This window comes from Globicephala melas, chromosome 11, assembly GCF_963455315.2.
Source record: "Globicephala melas chromosome 11, mGloMel1.2, whole genome shotgun sequence".
NCBI classification, from domain to species: domain Eukaryota; kingdom Metazoa; phylum Chordata; class Mammalia; order Artiodactyla; family Delphinidae; genus Globicephala; species Globicephala melas.
In genome coordinates this window covers 60,963,080-60,986,688 of record NC_083324.2, presented here as the reverse complement: position 1 = coordinate 60,986,688, position 23,609 = coordinate 60,963,080, and the positions used below count along the sequence as shown (strand labels likewise).

The following is a 23,609-nucleotide window of genomic DNA, read 5'->3' as shown; positions in this document are numbered from 1 at the left end:
GACTGTACACAGTATTTTTCAGGAGTAATGGATACTTTGTTGCTTTACTGGTTTTGGAGCTGTAGAGAATCATGATTCAAGGAAAATGAAAAAAAAAATGTGATGGCTTAAGATTTTCCATTATGTTTCTATCACAGACATACAATGTTTCAACTAAAAACGAAAGTTATTAGAGAGGAAATAAAGACAAGGGAAATGAGAGGAAAAGAAATGAGGTGATGTGAGGAAATGAGAAGAGAAAAAGGGAAAAAAAAGAGAACAAGGTGCCAGAGGATTTGACAAATTGGTCCTGTTTCCCTCTTTGTCCATTTTCTGAATTATCTCTGCTCTGTTGCAGGCAGAAGACAAGAGGGTGCCTATTACAGGGAAGAGCCCCGAATATAAAACCACCTATGAGACAATGCTTGCAGGTCTATTCAAATTAGGCCTTTGGAGGTTATAGTTTTGTAGATCACTGGAATTATCATCACCACAGGTCAATCAGAGAAGCCCCTAAATCAATTTCCCCACATTGGATTTAATTTGCTGGTCAAATGTAAAATATTTTTGTTAAAGTCCACAAGGGCATAGTTGAGATTTCTGAACTAGAAGTAGTTTGATTCCCCTTAGGAACTGATTTACGTTTAAAGTACCCCTGGTTATACAAACTTTTATGATATTTTTATTTTCTAATATATATTTGAATTTGCCTTCATTATCTACTTTATTTATGATAATACTCCTAGTAATAAGTGTAGCAAACAGGATAGGCTGGGTTATCCTACAGTAACAAGCAATCATGAAATGTCAATGGATTACAATAAGAAAGCTCAATACAGGGAAGCTCTGATGCCATAATGGGGAGGTCCAGGCTGACAAAGCAGTTTTTCTCCAGACTATTACCAGAGGTAAATTAGAGATTGTAACAAAGTACGTGTTGGGTCTTAAACGTTCCATCAAGGATAATACCTGACATTTCCACTCACATTTCATTGGCCAAAACAAGTCATATGGCTGCCTGAATCAGTGAAGTATAATCTTCCTCCAGAGAGGCCCAGGGAATATTTGGGGGTAACAATACAGTCTATCAAAATAGGTAGCATTTATTTAAATAATTCTTCGGAACCTGGCATTTTTCTAAGACAGGCATTCTTCTAACCCTAACCCTAAACCTAAACCTAACTTTAGACACTATTTTATACCAGTTCTTGTGGTGGACCTGGACGTGACAGTCAAGGGCTGAAAGTCAAGTAGGGGTGACTTAGACTAAATAATAATTAATATCAATTGAGGCAGCATTAAACATTTTGGCAACACATCCCTTTGCACTCTCATTACTTGGTATCCTGAATTTGACAGGAAAGCAACATGCAGATGTATTCATTTCAAGTTTACTATCAACAGAATGGTTGAATCTCAATGGAATGGTTGTATCTCCCCCAAACACATATACTGGAATCCTAAACTCCAGTGTGATGGTATTTGGAGGTGGAGCCTTTGGGAGGTCATTTAGGTCATGAGGGTGGAGTCCTCATGAGTGGGTTTAGTGCCCTTATAAAAGAGACCCCGAGAGATCCCTAGCTTTCTTTCCCCCATGGGAAGACAAGGCAAGAAGCCAGCAGGTTGCAACCTGGAAGAGGGTTCTTACCAGAATCCAAACATGCCAGCACTCACATCTCACAATCCCAATGTCCAGAGCTGTGAGAAACAAATTTTTATTCTTTATACGTCAGCCAGTCTATGGTACTTTGTTGCAGCAGCCCAAACTGACTAAGATATATTATGATTAATTTATACTATATAATAGAAGGCAGGCATTTGGAGTCTTGTAGATAACTATTCATGACCAGGCAGGGATATGGAAATATTTTTTTATCAGAATTGAAAACTTATATCTTGAAGCTGACCATTTTTGAAGGCTTACAATTTTTTTTAAATTTCCTCATGAAATTTAAAAAGAATTCTATTTAGTACTTAATAGATTACACAACAACATTCAAAAATAATTTCGCAGGTACTTATGAGTAAACATTAATGTAGAAAATATCTTTGTTAAAATTTCTTCCATTTCTTCTTATGAGAACTGAAATTATGTTATAATAGACTTCTTTTAAAGTCTATGAAAATAAGAAGTACTATAAATTTAACTTTACTATAATAAAAAGCCTTACATTTTCTGGTTTCCAGAATCTATAACCATACATTATGTTCATCCTTGAATATCTTGAAGCATACATACTAGGAAGTTTAGCATGAAAGAAACAGGCACTCAAGCTGGTGGATAACATAATTTTCATTTTCCTAATGTATACCAGAGTCTAAATTGCATCTTGCCTTCATTTGAAACCCAACCATTCAATTTATGGTAAACTGACTTGATGGGAAGTTTATCTTAAGACTTATGTAATCTTTGCCCCTTGTGTATCATGATATTTGGGGGAATATATTTTCTGGGGATAACATATGGTGGAGCAATCTTTCAGGTTACCTCTTGTGACCCCGAGTTTGCCTTATGGGGGAAAAATATGCTTCCAATTAAAATTGTCCTATAGGGACACTATTCTTTATGAATTCAGAGTGAAGAATAGCTAAGGACTCCAGTCCGTGTTTGACAGCTGGTGCAAAGCACCTTGTATCAATAAAACTGTTATTAATTCCATCCTAAGTACTTGCTATTGGTTCACCTTGACAAGATTCTACAAAGAACTGCAGATTTGAAAACCTCTAATACAGGTTATTGTCCAGAATAAGGCCAGTATTCCTGAAAAAGGCCAACATACAGATAAAAATATTATAACATCATATAAATAAAGAACTTCACAACAGCAGTTTGTGGTCACTGTTTTAGGTACTTTGAGGGTCACAAAGAAATTTAAAGACATACTTTATTTCCCTAAATGATACTTCTAGAAAACAAGACATAGAACTTTAACTTAAAGCTATGTAGACCAGGGCTTCTAGAAGTTCTTATCAAATACATAAATTGACTTTGTGTCAAATGACAACCATTCTTTAAAGGTCTCCTAGGTTGAACCCTGCATAATGCTAAGTCTACTAAACATTCTTCAGAGTCAAGTAAAATCTAATTACGGGATAATTTATCCTTTTTTTTTTCCTTACTGTTCCCATAGCATAGTCTTTCAAGTTCTTCCATATTTAGTTTATCATCCAGTGCAAAGCAGGACAACACAAAGCCTTGTTAATTATTCATCATTTCTCCTTCATGACACATCTCTAGTTTGTTACTATACCCTATTTGTTTTCTGGAACATATTTTACAATTTTACCCTCTGATTCATGACTGAGTATACCGATCCAAAGAGAAAATAATTTTCTCTTATGTTACTAGAGCCCCACATCTCCAGGAAAAAATCAACTTGACAGGCAATAATGGGAGAGGAGTTGACCATTCATTCCCTTCCTCCCATTACAAGAATATCAAGGTAATTTAAAAAATTTTAAAAGATATGGTTCTCACTCCAAGTGTTCCTTAACAGACAGTCAATAGGAGGAAAGATACATCCGTCTCTTTTTTATATTTATTTAGACCTAAGGAATTGAGCGTGGTTTGAGAAACATTTACTGGAATAATGACATATCACATGGCAAAATTAATTCCTCTTAAGTAATTTAGCCCTTTTTAAATGTCTGCCTTCTTTTACCAAAAATATACATAGATGCAAAGAGTGATTGCTATGTCTTATCCATGAGCACCTGGGTGTGGAAGAAGTTTGAGGCTCTAAACATAACTCCCAAGTATCTGTCTATCTGAATTCCTGCATATTATAATTTCTGAGCTCTTTATCAACCAGCTGTGTCCACACACCCACATTCCCCCATTTTCCCCTGTGCTTCTGCCACACTGACATTCTTTGAGTTTCCCAGATGCATCCTTCCTTCCAAAGGGTCTTTACATATAATGTTCCCTTCAACATGAAATGGTCTTTTCCCTCCTCTTCTACTATTTAACAACTTAATTCTTTTTTCAGGTCTCATCTCTTGAATCATGTCCTACAGATGGAAATACTTGACAAGGTCATACCTCTACCATGCACGTTTAAAGATTAGTTTCTCATTCATGGCACTTATTCCACATGTAATTGACACTTGATGATACTTTCTATGATCCCCACCATCAGACAGTTCCATAAGGGACCACTGGTCATTTTGCTCATTATTATATCCCAGGATCCTCTTTGGCCTGACTGATATAGGCAGTTGCTTTCCCGGGATCCAGTCTCATGCATATCCATACAGAGAATTATGATTTTGTTTGGGGTGGAAATATACTCAAGTAAAATGCTTGAATTCCCTGACTTTAGCAGCTAAGCACAGTGATGTGACACAGTTCTGGCCAATGTCAATGAGTAAGTTAAAATTTTCCTGAGAAAAAGAGACAGATGCACCAAGTCTTTCATTGTCCATCCTTCTGGCCTTGAATGTGAATATAAAGACTGGAGCTACAGAAGCCATATTGGGACCATGAGGAAACCAGCATAAAATTGAAAAATAACCTGCTTTCATTGTGGTGAAGCAGGAAGATAGCATTACAGGGTATAATGCTATCTACTCACATAGATGGGATGGGCCTCCACCAAAATGAGTTCAGATGTGGAGACTGATGATGCCAAACACACCAAGAGGGTATGAAGAGATGTATGTCTCACATAGGGATTCTTTCTGAGAAGATCAGGGAAGATATTCAAGCAGGTCTGAAAATGACTTGTGGAAGGAAGGGGTGAATGGCCCTGAGCTTTACTGTGCTGGGGAGTAGAGCCAAGGGGCGGAGTGGTTCCTGCACAGTTTGAAATTCCCTGCTGGTGATGGCATGATTTGAACTTCCCCTCCAGCACCAATGGACAGAGCACCAGGGCTTTCTTAAGAGCTGGCCCAGATCTGGCACAGAAGGATAATGGGGTATGGGGGTACTTAAATGCTATCAGTGGTCACGTGTCAAAAATGGAGTCAGACATTTTATTGTTTAAGGTGTTAGAAAAATAACTGCAACCATGTACCTCTGTATTCTCATTAGTCACAGATACATACAATCCTAATTATACAGTAGGTGCTCAATAAATACTTATTATTTTTTTATTGAGGTATAATTGACATTTTAGTTTCAGTTGTACAACACAATGATTTAATATTTGTGTATATTACAAAATAGTTATCACAATAAATCTAGCTAACATCCATCACTATACATAATTACAATTTTTTTTCTTGTGATAAGGACTTTTAAGATCTAGTCTCAACAATTTTCAAATATGCAATACAGTATTATTAACTACTGTCACCATTCTGTACATTACATCCCTATGACTTACTTATTTTATAACTGGAAGTTTGTGAGTTTTGACCCCCCTTTATCCATTCTGCCCACTCCCCATTCCCTGTCTCTGGCAACCACCAACCTGTTCTGTGTACTTATGAGCTTAATAATACTATATTATATACTTCAAAGTTGTTAAGAGAGTAGACTGTAAATGTTTTCATCACAAAAAAGTAATGGGAATTATGTGACATTGTGGAGGTATTAATTAACACCACGGTGGTGATCATTTTGTAATATATCAGTGCATCAGGTCACCTCATTGTACATCTTAAACTTACACTATGTTACATGTCAATTATATCTCAATAAAGTTGGGAAGGAAAGAAAGCAAGCTGCCAAAGATAGGTGACTAGAAACAGAAATGCACCCAGGGCTAAACTTACAAAACCATGACTGAGGTTTTAAGTCCCATCCACCAATTTCATAGAAAAGATTTTATTGAAATTCACTAGGTGGCTGCCATGTATATGTCAGTTATTCTTACAAAGTTACCAGAAGAAATTGGACTTTTATATTTTAAGCAAATGAATTTTAAAAAGAAAACTACTGGGGTTCTTGTTGAAAGGTTTTTAGACAAAGTGAAGGAGTCATTTTCCAATGTTGTCTTATAGTGAGAAGATAGGAAGTTTTTATGGGGGGCATACATTGTTTTCAGCAAAAATAAATCTAAAAATGGAAATATTTCCAAATAAACTATTTTCGGAAGGAAGGAAGGAAGGAAGGAACAAAGAAACAAAGAAAAAAGAAAGAGCCAGACACTGGTATTCCAATTTCATTGCTTCCCCTCTACTTCGGAACATACACACATTCAGAATATGAATTTTATCAGCTGACTCCCAGATGATCCAGTTACATCTAGATGAATCTCTTGGGGGAAAAAAGAAAAGCAGGTGGTGCTTCTCAGAAAGTTTCCAGAATATCTGCCCAACAATCCAATATATTAGCATCCATGTACAGATAGAGAGGGGCCACCGTGAAACTATCTGATTGAGAAACAGCTCTTCAGGATTCAGATGACTCAGGATAATGGTGTGGTTAGCCGTGACATGTTGTTGGTCTACTTTACCAATGATCTTAAAGAACTAGCTGTAGAAAGGAAAGTTCAGATGAAACAGTTACCAGAAGTTGTGAGATATTACCATTTGATTCCTAGAAGTGTATAAGCCTTTCCCTAAGCCACATAAGCTTGATACTATGGCTCAGGTCAGAGGATGGATCCCTGGAACCATGGCTCCATGGCTCCCATGGAACCAAAGAATAGTCTTTTTCAGCAAAGCTCACGACTTCATGATCGAAGCATACAGAATGATATTCTGTAGAACAAGGAGAAAAGAGAAGTCTGCCTAATTTGATAGCCCACCAAGGAAACACTGGCAGCTCTAAGGTGGCAATAGATACCAATCCAATCATGCAACCATCAAAAGAGTAGGAATAAATTCCTAATGTTTGTGATATTTCTGTCTTTAAGTGATTCAGGATATGGAGACTAAGGCTGTTAAGATGTTCTTTAGACAGGGTTACTCAGCATAAGTCTCATAGTAAGTTTCTACAGTAACTACAGTCCCATGAAATACAGAAAAGTCAGCTCAAAAGGCATAGTTCAATGACGCAGTGTAAGAAGTGAAGCATGGAAATTTGGTGCCAATTTAAGATTACATGGTTCTGGGGTTTAACGGTGAGCTGTCTCTTTTGGGATCATGGCAGGCCTTTTAAGACAATGTACCCTTTTCATGGAACAGAATACAGGATGATCTTTTATGAAAGCCTCCATGAGGGTTAAACCACTCATAAGGGAGGAGGAGTTCCACTCCAGGGCAGTGCCCTAGAAAGGGGCAATAAAAATGATGATAGTTAACATTTATTGACCACTTATGGGCACTTTGCCAAACACTTGTACGCATTATTTCATGAAATCCTTCCAACAGCTGTGTAAATAAGTGTCATTATTATCCAAGTTTTATATGTAAAGGAAGTGAGTTTTGAAGTGAGGTTTAAAGGGATTGGTAAATCAACTGAGGTTGCACAGTGGTTAAGTAATAGATCAGATGATGCCAAAGACAACTCAGGACAGATGGATGGGCAGTAAGTCCAGTACACCTCCTCTCTTCTGGGGCTGAGCATTAGGGTCAGTGTCTCCTTCTCACAGTTGATGTGTATATTTTAATTTGCTGTTATAATAAGCTTGAGGGATACCACGTATAGAAAATTGGTGAAATCTGTCTCCGATCCAAGCATCCTGGAGAAATCCTGATGACAAGCCTGTTCAATTGGATCTTGCCAGGAAACAGAATCCAGGGGAGGAAGCTGGCAGGGGATGTGACATTTGTGTCACATACTCCCCTTCTTCTTGTTTGAAATTAACTCATTTCTATTTTTATTTTTCCACCTAACCACTATGTAATAGATAGCTATTACTCCAGTCCCTAAGGAAGTAAGAATGTTAAACACAGCAAAGACCCTGCCCTCTTAGAGCGTGTATTTTCTTGGGGAAAGAAAGAAAATAAACAACTAAATAAACAAGTAGAGAGTTAAATAAACAAGTAAAGAGTTAAATGAAACAAGTTGATGTGAGAGAAAGTAACTAAAGCCTTACTTTAGTTGGAGTTGTCTGGGAAGACTCACTAAGGAGGTGATATTTATGCTGTCAGGACCTGAGTGACCAGAAATCACAGCCAGGGAAGGAGCATGACCCATGACTGGAAGAGAGAATAACCAGGTAAAGGACCTGCAATGGGTCCCAGGCTGACTTGTTCCAGGAGCAGAGAAAAGACAACAGGCTAGGACACAACACACAAGGGGAAGTGCCACAAGGTACTTGGAATACATGGAGCTTCCAATACCTGTTAGATACCCGAGAGGAGGTGTCAAACTGGCAAGTGCTTCTCAAACTGTAATAAACATATGAGTCCTGCAAGGATCTTGTTAAAAATGCAGATGGTGATGCAGTCAGTCTGGAGTGGAGCCCCAGATTCTGCTTTTCCCAAAACCTCCCAAAAGCAGGTGATGACAAACCTGCTGGCCACAGAACACATTTGGATGAGGGGGCGGGGTGTAAGCAATTTTGCATTTGTGAGTCTCTAGTTAAACACAATAGAGAGAAGAAGGAGATCAAACAATGAAAGAGGTGGTAGGACCTGGGACCAAGGATGTAGTAGGACCCAGGAGAGAGCAGGGCCACAAAAATCAAGAAGTGCTTCAAGAGGGGAGAGTGTGTGGAACACAGGTGTAAAGGTCGCATGAGGACCAGGAAGTGGACTTAGATTTAGCACATAACAGCCCCTGGAAAACTGTTACAGAGTAAGTTAACTTCATTTTTTTTTAATTGAAGTATAGTTGATTTACAATATTGTTAGTTTCTGGTGTACAGCAAAGTGATTCAGTCATACGTATATATGTATATATCCATATTCTTTTTTTTTCTATTCTTTCCCATTATAGGTTATTGTAAGACATTGAATATAGTTCCCTGTGCTATACAGTAAATCTTTGTTGCTTATTTATTTTACATATGGTAGTGTACATCTGTTAATCCCAAACTCCTAATTTATCCCCCCCCACACACCTTTCCCCTTTGGTAACCATAAGTTTGTTTTCTATGTCTGTGAGTCTGTTTCTGTTTTTGTAAATAAGTTCATCTGTACTATTTTTTAGAGTACGTTAACCTGTAATACTGCTCTGGGTGGGTTTCACACATTACCATTCTTCTCAAGCCCTCACTCCACCCCCGGTTTTAATGCTCGCAGATCTCACTTCCTACCTTCCTGAAAAATATAGAGACCAATTAGCAAGATGGACTACTTTCCCCTTAAAACCTACTCCTCTCACGTTTGAAACTTTTTCTATTTCCATCCATTCCTCCAGTTTCAGAGAACTTGGATACATCTCCTTCCTGAGAGGTATGAGCTCTTCTGCCTTCAATTCTCCCACCCTGTCTCACCAGGAAACGTGCTCCTACAGGGTTCTCTTTCCCCACCACTGCATGGATCCACTCAAGGTCACCCATAACCTTGGCTTGTGTATCCTAACGGTCTTTTCCGCACGTAAGTGGTTAAGGGAGGGGCACATGATGATGTTCTGCCCAGTGAAACAGGAGAGGAAGTTTGGGATGGGGTGGGGGAAACGCTCTTCATTGATTAAAAACAGGCATTCCAGAAGAAAAAGCCTTCAGCAGAGGCTGAGCCCTGTGGGAAGGGTGAAGCCCAGAAGTGCTACAACCATCTTGCAACTCCCAGGTGCAGGAGCCCAAAGGTGCCAACAGGGAAATGGGCAGAAACTCTTATCTTGTAACATAATTGAGTCACGAAGCTAAATGATGGTGGAAAAGCAATATTTCTGAGATATCTGAGAAAACTGTTGCTGCTTAAGCCCATGGAGTTGAGGTTTACTATCGTCTGCAGTTTAAAGCAGCCTAACTGGTGCTTCTACCAGAGCAGGAGATGCCTTCCACTGGAGCTGCTCACAGGCAGGACATAAATACAGTTTCTCAACCCTCTCTTTCTCTCCCTCCCTCTCTCCCCACCGTCTCCTCCTCCTTCCATCCTGCATCCCTCCTCCCTGCCTTCCTCCCTAGCCCCCGCTTTCCTCCCGAGCTCTATACCTCCAAAACTATTCCTTTTTAACTTTTAGACCTGCCCCACACAAGCATAAAACTTCTATCTTCTAGTCCACAAAAGCACTTTGCAAACAATTATGGGTATTCACAGCAAGTCTTCACGTGCCTATTTGATACAGATTTCTGGAGGGTTCCCAGGCCTTATTTTAGCTCTCCTTTACTGCTGTGATAGGGATATTGGTGGCTTACGTATTCAATGCTAAGTAACCTGTCACTTGCACGTCTGGAGTTCATGCACATAAATAGAAATGAATAGCCATATAAGTGTAGCTAAAAGGGTATTTATTAAATGTTATAGTGATCAGAATAAATAACATAAAAGGGCATTCTGAATTTTCTCAGCAAGTCATAGGCAGTTTCCATTTCTTTGCTTTATGAATTTCATGAATCCAGAATTTAGAAAATTTCTACGTTTTACAGTAGCCTTAAAGGGCAGATGTCATAAAAGTTTACTTCTATATGTATTTCATAATTGCTTTGCCATTCCTAAGCTTTCACCTAGGGCAAACCCTGGTGTGGGTTTATATGTGGGTGGGTTGTTTGGGTAGGTCCTACAACAATTCCAAAGTTTCCTAGTTAGTGGAAACATACCTTTGAGGGGATTCTGCCTATGGACTTCAGGCAGCTTTATTGATTATGTGATTTTTTTCCCCCAAAATCAGAAAAGAAACTCTCTTTAAGTTAGCAGAAGGGTTTAGATGGTTTGGGTGGAGAAAGGATAACAGACCTAAAACACAAACTTTTCCTGTGATGCGTGTGATTAGGAATCTTCCAGGTGTTCTGGGATATGAACTGGTAGACTGATGTGTGTGCCATGTAAGTGTGTGCTAGGCTGCACCTGGGGTTTTCACGACTTGCTCTGCCTTTTGGAGAGTCCGTGGTTTTTATTTCTAAACAACAAGGTTTTGCCTTTCACTGTTTCTATAAGCAGTTTGCATCAACTGATGCTTTGCCGAACATCTCAAAACTAAGAATTCCACAGTTGCATAAGAGAGAGGAAAAGTCAGTCTCCTCAGAAGATGGGTAGGTATCCTGCTGTGCACTCTAGGGCACGTGTCCCATTCCTGCCCCTGGGTGCAGTGTCATGTTCTTCCTGAAAAGAGATGATGTAACAGATCCACAAAGAGCTGCAATTTTGCTTGCTCTCTGCACTGACCCTGCCCCAGCACTAACCCAAATGCAAGGAATCATTCAGTTCTGATGACAAGCTCCTGCTCTGTCACCCATCATGACCTGAGCGTTAGCCTTATCCGTAGGAACTTAGTTTTTGTCAATTTCCAATATGCTTCCCTTGTGATCCTTTTCTTTTGATTGTGTATCTTTAAAGTTAATGTAGGTATAATCAGTACTTCTCTTATTTTCTTGAATTTATTTCTGTGGTTTTGATGAATATTTAACAGAAAGCTCACAATGCTCACTTTCATATTTCAAATTCTATTCAAATTTATTCAAAGATAAGATCACCCAGTATCCTTGGAGAAGTCTACATAAATAATAAAACTGACGATTCAGATCCACATGGAATAATACTGTCCCCATATGATCTGCATAGGTTACAGAAACGTTTCTTTCTTAACATAGCCGTCCTGTGCCTCTTCTCAACTTTGATATATTAATTTTTGCTATTTCTGGCAATGCTATTACAAAAGATAAAATTTCAGCCACTTCAACATTAAAAATAACCATAAAAAGTCAACCCCAAACAGATGTGATTTAATCAAACTGAATCAATGGAAAAGTTGTTTTTTTTCATGAATTTTAATAACTGCCTTAATATTCTTAGGATCACAGTGACATTTCTTGGACAATTTGGAAGTGAGCTGAAAATGATAAAAGTACATGTATCACTCTATTCTCATCACTGCAACTTAGACATTGGGATGAAAGTTGTACCCCTTATTTCTCAATAGCCGAGTAACATGCTCCTGGTTTTCACTACAGCTGATGAGAGGGAAAGCAAGGTAAACTGGATGCATGTGACAAACATGGAAGGTAATATGTTTCCAGGGTGTGGCAACTTGTCACTGACCACAGCCTCCTGGAACAAGATAAAGCCACTGAAATAATTAACAGATGTTAGCATACTTGAAATATAAAAGTTCTATCGCTAAAAATTATGTAGGGTCAGATGGAGATTTGGCACTTGGTCCATAATTTAACTGACTTGGCAAATGGGAAGTTGAGATCCAGAGGCACATAACGTATAATATGGAGGCCACACACTTTGCACACCATGCAGGAGCTCATAAACTACTGATGATATGTATGCTGTGCTAAGCCAGCTTGATTAAGTATTAACACAGTTTTTGATACTTAGGGAAATCTGAAGTCAATTTTCACGTCGACTAAATTAAAAAGTTATTTCTATAAGAGCAAAAGAGTAGACTTTTCTCCAAGTTCAAAGCATGTCCACAAATTTTATTATTTAGCCCCGGCTTGCAATTCACCTGATGACTGGTGTATCTTCCAGTCAATTTCTGTAATCTATCAAGCCTACTCTTTTTCAAAGTATCTCTTTTTTTCCCCCACTCTTGTCTATTACTTCACATTTCAGAACAAGTTGGCAGTAATGATTTTCAGTTGAGTATCTGTAGCTGAAATGGAGCTTCTCAGCCTTAACTCACAAATGCATTCAAGTCAAGCGTTGAATGAGGCTTGTGCTACTTTAGAGTTTGTAGTTTTATTCACAGCTTTGCAGATGAAGTCACCAGCTTCCATCACTTTGTAAAGATTCACACCCTGGTGAGACAAAGATGACAGTGATACCAGGTGGGAAAGGGGGTTAAGGAGAAAGAAGACAAAACAGATTCCTTTTAATTGTATTAGTCGTTACTTAACCACTTAAAATTACTAAACAAAATGCTGTTCATTATTGATGGGGGGGCGGCATTTATCTCCATGAATTATGTAGCTTTAGATTTTTCTGCTTTATTAAAACATATCTTGAATCTGACCCTAGTATAAAACCATAGGCTAGTCACACCTGAATAACTCAGTGTAATTCATGCTGATACCTAAACTCTACAAAGGACAACAGTGGAACCAGAAAGACTCTACAAAATATCAGTGAAGGGCAATTAAAATGATAATCATTTGGAGGAGTTCAAAGATAAGGACTTAGGGGGGAAAAAAGACCCTCTTAGTATATCTTAGGATATGAAGAAACAAACCTGATAAAGCTGTAAGAAATATGGGAAAGATGAATGTATAATTTTTAACCATGTTCAGAAACACTCTTACTGGCATGAAATTGAAGGAGGTAGTCCAATAAAATGAAGTAGTATTTAGTACACATCTGGAACTTGTTTGCCTGAGAGGCTGTACTGTTTGAAAGCATAAGTAGGATCAACAAGGCTTTGGTAAATCCATGGATGACAGATCGACAGTTGAGTATGAAGGCCAAGTTCAAGGCAGGCTCGGCATCTTGGGCTTGGTGGAGCCAAAGATCACCATCGAGGTTTCCACCCTGCACCTGTGCTGTCACTGTGGGGGTGGGGGGTGGGGAGGGTGGAACGGGGGCACAGTGTTAGGTGGGTTAACCAGAGATTTGCCCCATGTAATATTTCGTAAGCTCCTATGTCCTCCCTCAACTCAGACTAGAAACAACAGGGACTTAAAATCAAACAGACTCAGGCTCCCTTGCTATTAAGGAGTAGTTTTCAAAATGTATGTAAGTTTGTCGTTTTCTTAAAACAGACAAGTATAAATACTCATAGGGGCTTTTCATACAAGTGATCAAAAAGAGATCATCATTTTGATATAGGTAGTTACTTCTCTCTAGAAACTTTTAGGGCACTGTTTTCTTTGTAGTTTACTTCTGTTTAAAAATCATCAAAGGGCTTCCCTGGTGGCGCAGTGGTTGAGAGTCTGCCTGCCGATGCAGGGGATACGGGTTCGTGCCCCGGTACGGGATGATCCCACATGCCGCGGAGCAGCTAGGCCCGTGAGCCATGGCCGCTGAGCCTGCGCGTCCGGAGCCTGTGCTCCACAACGGGAGAGGCCACAGCAGTGAGAGGCCCGCGTACCGAAAAAAAAAAAAAAAAAAAAATCATCAAAAATATTTTGTAAAATGACAGGTAAGTAATTTTCGTTGTTTCTTTTTATTGTGAAGTTGTTTTTAGGGTACTAACATGTGCTTTGGTTTTGTCATAGTAATGGTTTTGGGTGGAGTATCTGTTAGGCACATTTTGGTTTTACATCCTTAATCTAGTAATATGTAAATTTTGTAAATAATAAGCTACATGTGTGTCTTTCATTTCTGAATTACATCTAACAAAAGATAATAAGATTTTAGTCACCAGCATTCTTTTTTGCTTTCCAGTAATTCCATTTATAGCAATTACGCAGTGGGATTGGTTGGTATCGTACTAAAGGATTCTGTTTCGGCCTTCCTCTACCGTTTTATTTAATGAACAGATACCTTTATGAAATAATGTTGCATTTATTCTTAAATCTTTTAGCACTTAAACCAGGTGTTTAAATACGTGTCATGTACTATGATCCATTTGGGGGTTTCAAGAACTTCTCGCAGAATATGGTTTCTGTCTTGAGGGTGCCTGTGGTCAAGCAGGCAATATGGAGCCCTAAACAGGAAATCCAGTACTTCCACTAAAGTCACTGAGAGAGAGAGATGCTCGGATGATCGTGAGGGCAGAGCTGCAGGGTAGTCAACCCACTGAGGAAAAGGGTATGGAAACAAATGGAGAGGAGTGTGTCAGGGAAGGGTGCCAGGAAGGTAAATCCTAACCTGAGGCTTGTACGGACAGTATGAGTCCTTGAGAAGAAGTAAGAGGAATGAGGCACTGTCAGCAGAGAAGGGTACCAGACATCTGAAAAATACCATGGGATACATGGAAAGGAATGGGCCGACGTGACTGGAAAAGGTATAAAATGTGTAGAACACAGCCTTGCTTTTCAGAAAATGGGAATCCACTGATGAGTACCCAAGTAGGAGCAAGGCATATTCATATTTGTGTTTTAGATAAAATCTTTTATGGTAGCAAGGAGGATGAATTTAAAGGCAGCCTGAAGCCAGCAGACCAGTGTGGAGGATGAATATCCAGGAAAGAGATAAGAACTTGTGCTGATGTAGCTACAGCAAGGATAGTAAGGAAGGAACAAACAACCAAAATATTTTAGAAGTTGAAGCAGTAGCTCTTGGTAGTTGACTAGGCATGGGAGACATAGTGATACAGGTTGTACAGAGAGTCTTGGCTTGTTGGCTGATATCCGATGTAACAACTGTCTTTGAACTGTGAAATTCTTAGGAATGGAGACATGGCTTATTTGCATTTGGACCCGCATGGCCTGACACATATGAAGCAGAGTTCATATGTTGACTCAGCTGAGTTCAACCAAGTCATTTAAATCTTCAAGAAAGGATTTCTATGAATTGGGAGTTTGGGATCAGCAGATGCAAACTATTATATACCGGACAGATAAAACAACAAGGCCCTACTGTATAGCACAGGGAAATGCATTCAATATCCTGTGATAAATCATAATGGAAAAGAATATTAGAAAGAATATATATATATATAACTGAATCACTTTGCTTTACAGTAGAAATTAACACAACATTGCAGGTCAACTATACTTCAATAAAATAAATTTTAAGAAAAGAAAGGATTTCTACTTCTGTCACGGTCATACATTTCTAATGGAAATGATGGAAACAATCAGGCTACTTTGTAATAGCTATTTCTAACCAGAGAAGAGAGGCTCCTGGCGTTTAGTGCCAAGTGGTATCAGTCTTTCACTGAACATTATTGAGGGTCTCTAGGCAACAGGCACCTGTGAATCAGCTGTCATACTATATTTCTGCCTGCAGGGGGACCTAGACACAGAAAGAAGATGGTTCTACAGCCTTGTGGTAGGTTCAGAGGAAGACACAAAGGTAGCCTGGAAACACAGAGGAGAGGAACCCAGCAGTGTGGGCCTGGGAAATCAGCAGGGAGATGCTAGAAGGTGCGGTTTTGAGGATGGTGGTGCCTCACTTTCCAGGTGAAATCGAGTATGGGCAGTAAGGCTATTCCAAGGGGTGGTGAAAGCAGGAGCAAGGGGTGGAGGTGAGAAACCGAATGCCACAGGGAAGGAGAGTGCCGACAAGCTGGCTGCTGCAGGAGCATCGCTCAGTAGAACGAGGGAAGAAGAGAGAGAGGAGAGATGGAGAGGACAATTCCATTCTGCAATCCAGGTGATGCTTTACATCTCAGAAAACATTTTGAACTTCTGATAATCTGTGAACAGTTTTTTGCCTTTTATATTTTATCCTTAGAAAAAAAGAAAATCTGCCTTAGAGACTGGTAGGCCATTTTAACAAGCATGTGGCAAAACAAGGTACTAATTTTCGTGGGTTATTATAGAGCATGTGACTTTTTCAGGTAGCACTTGTAAAGAGAGTATTCTTGCTCACATGCTAAGTATTATTAAGCTGTGGTCCTCCACTGGCCATTTTAAAAGTGCCCTGGGCTCTCTTCCAGAAGCCCTACTTGTCACCATGAGAAAATCAAGATCTTAGTTTTCCTCCAAGGAAAACAAAACAGCAAAAACAATAATCATAATAGCAAAGACAGGCTCAAATTTGCAAAGTGTGTGAAATCAAACTGGATACTAGATGAAAAAGGACTTTGGAGGTCATGAAGCACCATAAAAATGTGAAATGGTAGCATTATTGGTGATCTAACTATAGCAATAAGTTACTTTATAAAGCCCGCCCCAAGAATTTTTTATTGTATTTTCCCACTATGCATTTTAGCAAAGAGCAAAAGTGTAGTAAAACTTGACCTCAAAGTTGCTTTCCAAATCCAAGAAGCATTCAAATTTGAATCTGCAAGGAATGTATGAATATTAAAATATGCTAAGTTAACTTACTGTCTTGACCCCCAGGCCATTAAGCATGTAGATCAAATCCTCAGTGGCTACGTTCCCAGAAGCACCTTTTGCATAAGGGCAACCACCTAATCCGGATACTGCAGAATCCACCACATTAATCCCCATCTGGAAAACAAACCCAAACACCCAAGGTTTGTCTCATTATGGCATATAAGTTGTTGCATCTCTATTTAACCTGTTCCAAAGAGCAAATAAGGAAAATCTGAACCACGATTCCAACCTATTCACTTACCCACCTGCTGCTAGAACAGTCCCCGAGGTGCTAATTTCTTTTCTGACTAATCTCATCTTTTAGACTAACAGACACTCTGCTAAGGATCTCGGGAATGAGAATAATCTTAGGTCAAAACTGAAATGGCGTTTTCATTGATAACAGAACAAAGGTAGGGGATGAAGACTGAAGTAAGATAAATACACACATGGGGTGTATTTCCCAACCTAATTTTGAGCTTTAGTCTAAAAACCTTATATAACCAACAGGAAAGATTTACAACATCCTGACTCAAAATCAAGGTGCCTTCGAAGACAGACGGGGGGGTGGGGGGGTGGAGAGCTGTCCTTATGTTTGAACTTGTATTTTGTGGGCTCAACGTATTCACTCAATTCATCCAATTTTTATTGAGCCATTACTTTATTTTGTGCACAAAACCCTGCTGTTTTGGGAGGAGTGAAGAGACATTTGAGAGGCAGGACATCCACCACTAACAATTGTAGCAGCTCACATTTACTGGGTCCTCACTAAGTGCTGGATATTATTATTAATACCTCATGATACTAACTCACAATTCCCACACAAACCCAGGAGGTAGATACTCTTCCATCATCCCCAAATCACGATGAAGAAACTCAAGTACAGAGGGATCACACATTTTGCCCAAGGTCACCTGTGTCTCCAGAGAATTCACATTCTGCTGTGATTTGTGGCCTCTGGAAACATGCAAGTTGGTTCATGTTATGAGTCTGGGGATATCCAAGGTGGAGATCTCTGTGGACTGGAAAAGTTGTGAAAGACAAGAGCACAAAAGGGTCTGAAAGGGACCCTGGGGATCAGATTTGAATAACATAAGAAGAGAGGCAAGCAGAGCAGCCCTCTCTGGAAAGGGACAATTGGGAAATCAGAAGCCACTAAGAGGCTAATCTGACTCTTCACTCCTGGACATTGAAGAAAAAGTAATACGACCTCATCTAAAACGAGAAGTGCTGGGAAACAGAGCCCTTGGCCAATCTGCTAGATCAGCAGTTCTCAGTCACAGAAGCAGAATCACAAATGGCTGTTACATCCCCAGAGTTTCTGATTCTGGAGGTCTGGGCTGGGCCCTGAGAATTTGAATTTTTAACAAGATCCCAGATGCTGTTCTCACTGCTGCTCTGAGGAATCACACTTTCTTTCTTTTTCCTTTCCTTTTTTGATAAACTTTTTATTTTAGAATAGTTTTAAATTTTCAGAAAATTTGGGAAGAAAGTACACAGCATTTCCATACATTACACACAATTTCCCCTATTCTTCACATCTTACATCATTATGGTATATTTGTCACAACTAACGAACACATATAATATGTTATTATTAACTAAAGTCCACACATGATTCAGATTTCCTTAGTTTAGAAGCTAATGTCCTTTTCTTTTCCAGGAACTCATCCGGGTACCACATTACATGTAGTTGTCTTATCTCCTGCTGTGGCTGTGACACCTTCTCAGACATTCTTTGTCCTCATTGACATTGACAATTTTGAATTGTTACTTGTCATGTGTTTTGCACAATGTCTTTCAAGGTGGGTATGTCTGATGTTTTCTCATGGTTAGACTGGAGTCCTGAAGTTTTGTGAGGAGAGCAACACAGGGGAAGTGCCAGTCTTAACACATCATATCAAGGGTGCGTACTATATGGTTTACAACTGATGATGTTCACTTGACCCCATGCCCCCTTTTCCATATGGCACTTTTTGGAAAAAAGTCACTATGTGCAGCTCACACCTAAGGAGTGGAGAATACCTACCTAAATTATTTAGAAATTTCCCATATGAGAGATTTGTCTATTTTCCCATATTTATTTATTTCTTCAAATATTTGTTTATATCAGTAGAGACTCATGGGTATTTAGTTAGTACTTTGGGTTGTAATCCAATATTCCTTTATATGTCTTGTCACTCACGTTTGAGATTTAGCTGTTGGGAGCTCTTCAGGTGGCTCCTATCTCCTTTGACATGCCAAGGGGGCTGCACATTTTTTAAATTGAAGTATAGTTGATTTACAATGTCATGTTAATTTCTGCTATACAGCAAAGTGATTCAGTTTCATATATATGTATATATATGTATATACATATATATACACACACACACACACATTCTTTTTTATGTTCTTTTCCATTATGGTTCAAGGGGCTGCACAATTTTACTGTTCTGAATTTTCTCTGGTGAGACCTAGAATGTTTACCAAGGCTCCCAAGGGCAGAACCATAGTCCAAAAGCCATAGATGCCTTTGGGACTAATGCAAAGTTTACAGATATAATTGGTTTGCTTCTGTACCTCCATTTCTCCTCATTATACTACTCAACATGGGAAGGTGGCAATGGCTCTTCTTCCTTTATCACGACCTCTCTCAAAGCTCAATCATATTTGGGTGTTAATAACTGACCAGCTAAAGTACTGGTCCATTTAGGGCAGTCTACATTTGCAGTGAATCAAAATAGTAAGTTTAAAGAATTATGCTCTAGGAGTGAAATCTGTGGAATTGTCCAGTAGTTGGAAAAGACAAAGGTTCAGACACTGAGCTCATCTCTGGAAGTCTGCCAGGACATCAAATAGGCAGAGGCATTCTTCACCTATAGGTTAATATTTATCTATTCAGTAGAATTGAATCTATCACTCCAGGAGAAAGAGGTTTCAGTGGTTCTCAATCCTTACCAATAATAATCACCTGGGGACCTTTTAAAACTAACAGCCAAGTTTCTCCCCAGAATCTTTGTCTGGGAATGGGGTCAAGCATTGGTATCTCTTTAAAGCTCCCTCCGGTGATCTCTTGTGTAATTAAGTGTGGGAACCCCTGAGGTAAGGTTCTCATCCATCTCCGACTTTATCAACTGTGGGTATGAGTGAGCTTTCATTTAGAGATGCTCTGTACCCTGAGGCAGCAAAGAGTTAATCAGGACAGATCAACTTTTCAAGAAAACCTGTTTTTGAAAGAACACCCCAAAAAGTATGAGGTAGTGAATGTCAGCAGTACCAGCATGAGAGGTGAAAGATGGCTTCAGTCTACCACGAGGGCTTATGATTAGTGCAATTTTCTGTATGTGCATTAGACTTTGATAAACATCAATGACAAAAAGGAGGTGTTGTTGGAACTGAAGGTAAACAAGAAAACTTAAACTGGTAGGAAAATAACCTGGAACATTTTTTCTGTTGAACAATTAACTAGTAATTAGTCTTAATTGCCAATATCCATTATCCTAGAAATTTCTATCAAAAAAGTACTTCCTAGGAATATTTCACAAATTCTAAGTAAATAATTAGGTAAGAAATAAAAACAGATATATATGGGTGAGTGTATGTGTGTCACACATGAAACACACCCCTTATATATAGATTCATTACAGTATGTTTTATATGAATAAAAATTTGAAAACCAGCCAAATGTCTGTAATGTGGACTAATTTAAATTAATTAAGGTGTAGCTATAAAATGGAATGATAAATGCTATGTAAATGCATAGTTAAGGGAAAGAAACAGATTACAGGACATTATCATGGTGTATGGAACCATAATCCCATTTTCTAAAAAAAAAAAAGGTAGAATTTGGATGATATACCAAAATGCCAACAGCAGTGATCACTGGGTGTGTGACTCTAGGTAATTCATTTTATTTTAATTCTGTTTGTCTTGTTTTCTAATGGCCCCACAATGAATGTAATTACATATATAATTAGAAAAAGAAAAAGAAAGGTTTCTGCAAACTGTAGCCTGTCGTAGAATGACAGTAAATAAATGAAAATGAGAATAAATAAACCTATGACTGAGTTTATTGACCAACAATTTATTTTGCAACTAACTGATCTTTCTAGGATTTAAGTGTGCATAATTTCGTAAAGGCAGACGTGATCTGGGTGAAAGCCTCCCTGGAAAATGGTCCTTCCCTCTTTCCTACCATCACATTTGCTCTGGAACAGATTATATTTCTGTGAGCGCTAGTCACAAATCAATTGAATCAATTCTAAGAGCAGTATGTGGATTTAAAATTTCAATAAGCAAATTTAAAGAGAGTTTATTAAAGTATACCTTAGCTGTGAAGGAGAATATTAAGATATGTGTTCCTTTTAAAGTCTCTCTTCCAAAAAAAAAAGTCACAGTACTTTAAAAATAGAACTTTCTACATAATATCCTCTCAATTTTGTCCTCTATCAAATGTGCAATTCTGTTCCCCAGAAATACATATATTCTCAATGGATAGTGTTACCCATACACTAAGTTAGATAACTTTATTTTGGAACAAGCTGCTTTGTAAATTTCTAGTCATAGTCATCTAAGAAAATTTGATTTCACTGTGTATGTTTTCTTTACCTCGACTTCCCTATTCCATTAGAAACGGTACATATTATGATGTAAACAAGTTCTTAACAGAGCAGGAAGAAAAACATTATTTCTTCTCTGTTGTTTATGGTAAATAGAGGAAACATGTTTTTACTTTGCTACTGAAATCACAGTATTATAGAAAATGCATTGCTATAATATCCTCATGTATTTGATAATAGTAGATGGGTTGCATAGCTTATTTTATCATGCAAGAGACTGCATTAAAAGATTAGTCTTAGATATTTCCTTTCCCATGTCTCCAAATCTAAAACACTGCTTTTCAGATGGTCAGATTCCTGGCGTCTGTGTGTGTGTGTGTGTGTGTGTGTGTAAACACACAAGCACAAATGGTTTTCTGCACCATACAGTATGTTGCAAAACAAAGCATTTGGGTTTTGTTTTGAAGGAAATATCTTCAGATTAATAACCACAAGATGGCGATGTAACACCAAAATCCACCAAGTTAAAGTCAAGCATTGAACTGCCACTGTGCTCCAACCCAGAAACAGCAAATACGTAAGTAAATAGCTTTATATTATGCAAATAAATATTGCGTTACCTTTAAAATAAGGAAACTTTTACTAATGGTGCGTAGCGCATCATCTGTGGTTCAATGTAATCAGTATATTTTTTATTATTCTTCCTTTGATTTGAACATGTTTATTGAGCATGTTCTATGTGCCAGGGACTTGGAATACATACAAAGCTCTGTAGCTCATGGAGATTAGTGTTAGAAATTAATATTAGTATACATTTTGTCTGTCACTGAGAAATAGTTCACTATTGCCAAATGAGAAACGATCCTCTCTAGAACTCAGGGAGCTAATTCTCCCTAAAATGAAACGAATATGTAACTCAAAGGGTGGAGGTGACTTTGGCTTCCACTTCCCTCAAAGCTCATGACCAAAGCTGTTAACACAGTGACCCAGGTTATGAAAAGCCTGGTGAGTGCGGTTATGGGCTCCATCTGCTTGAGCTCCCAGACGTATACTTGGACTTAAGGCTGAGGAAAATGGATAAAATATGAGTGACCACTTCTTCTGGAAAATTGCAAATTAGCTGTAGATATAACACGAGCATTATCACTCTGTACTACAATCTCAGGTGAGCTATGAGGAGAATTAACTTTGTTAATTTTGCATAGTGCTTGGATGCCCAGATCATGCTGATACAATAATACAATACAATATACAATTGATACAAAATACAATACTGAAAGTATCATCTCGACTTTTTCTCATGCTGTAAGAACTTATTCTCCAAACAAAACTGAGAAATATGATAAGAAGAGGAGTCAAAGAAATCATTTTCCAAAACATATAATCTTCCATATATGTCTGATTTCAAAATATTTAATGAAATCTACAATTTTACATATTGAAGTTAGTAAAGTATTAAGGAACATATAGAAGAATTTTGGCAATGTTATTTTTTGAAATGATGTTTACTTTTTTTGCCAAGACCAAATTTTTCTTTAGAAATCTGTAATAATGTTACATTTGAATTAAAATAACAAGTGAATCTCTGACAGGGAAATTACTCATTGTGGGGATTTAAGTTACTCATGAGGAAAAAGACAAATATTCATGTAGGATAAAATATTACAAATATACTCATTTTTCTAATATTTTTCCCTTCAACTTGTTCCTCACAGCTAATATTCCCTCCAACAGAGGATTGTAATTATCCACATGTGATGCGCTACTTCTCCCCCAGCAGCCAGACCGGTGTCACTAGTGGGTCACAGCACTCTTTCCAGGGAGCCCAGATCTTGCTCTGAGATGCTACTCACCCAGCACTCTAAAGAATTACCATATATGGAGTTTTGGTACCAACTACTTGCCATTCATGTGTACTGTGAACATACCATGCTTTATAAACCACAGATAATGAACCATTGGCATGCATGAATAAAGCCCAGTGTTTCCATACACTGAAGTTATACACCAAAATTGGTATGTAAATCATGATACCTTGCTGTTGGGGGTGAGTAAGCTAACGTGATGGATTATTAACGCTTTCATAGACCATCTCTTGTCTTTGAAAAAGGTTTCCTGCACGTTTCACTCTTCCCTGCCTTACCACACATAATGAGATAGATTATATTTGTACTTTCATGTAGTATATTTCAAACTGAGATAGAAATGGGGGTGTGTACATAGAAGGAAATAAGGAAATGGAAAAACATAAGAAAGTTCTCAATTTCAGTAGACTGAG

General features: G+C 38.4%; 1 protein-coding gene across 3 annotated transcripts in view; it reads right to left on the bottom strand.

Annotated features, from left to right (window-relative positions):
- Window positions 1–5,056: 5,056 nt before the first annotated feature.
- The window catches only part of HMGCLL1 (3-hydroxy-3-methylglutaryl-CoA lyase like 1), a 144,320-nt gene continuing 125,767 nt past the window's right edge, over window positions 5,057–23,609 (bottom strand). For all 3 annotated transcript variants that reach the window (XM_060307579.1, XM_030840994.2, XM_060307580.2), the window contains 2 exons: window positions 16,800–16,925; window positions 5,057–12,665 (listed from right to left, as the gene is read on the bottom strand). In XM_060307579.1, coding sequence (XP_060163562.1) covers window positions 12,564–12,665; window positions 16,800–16,925 — 228 coding nt within the window. In that variant the 3' untranslated portion in view covers window positions 5,057–12,563. The remainder of the gene's footprint in view (window positions 12,666–16,799; window positions 16,926–23,609) is intronic.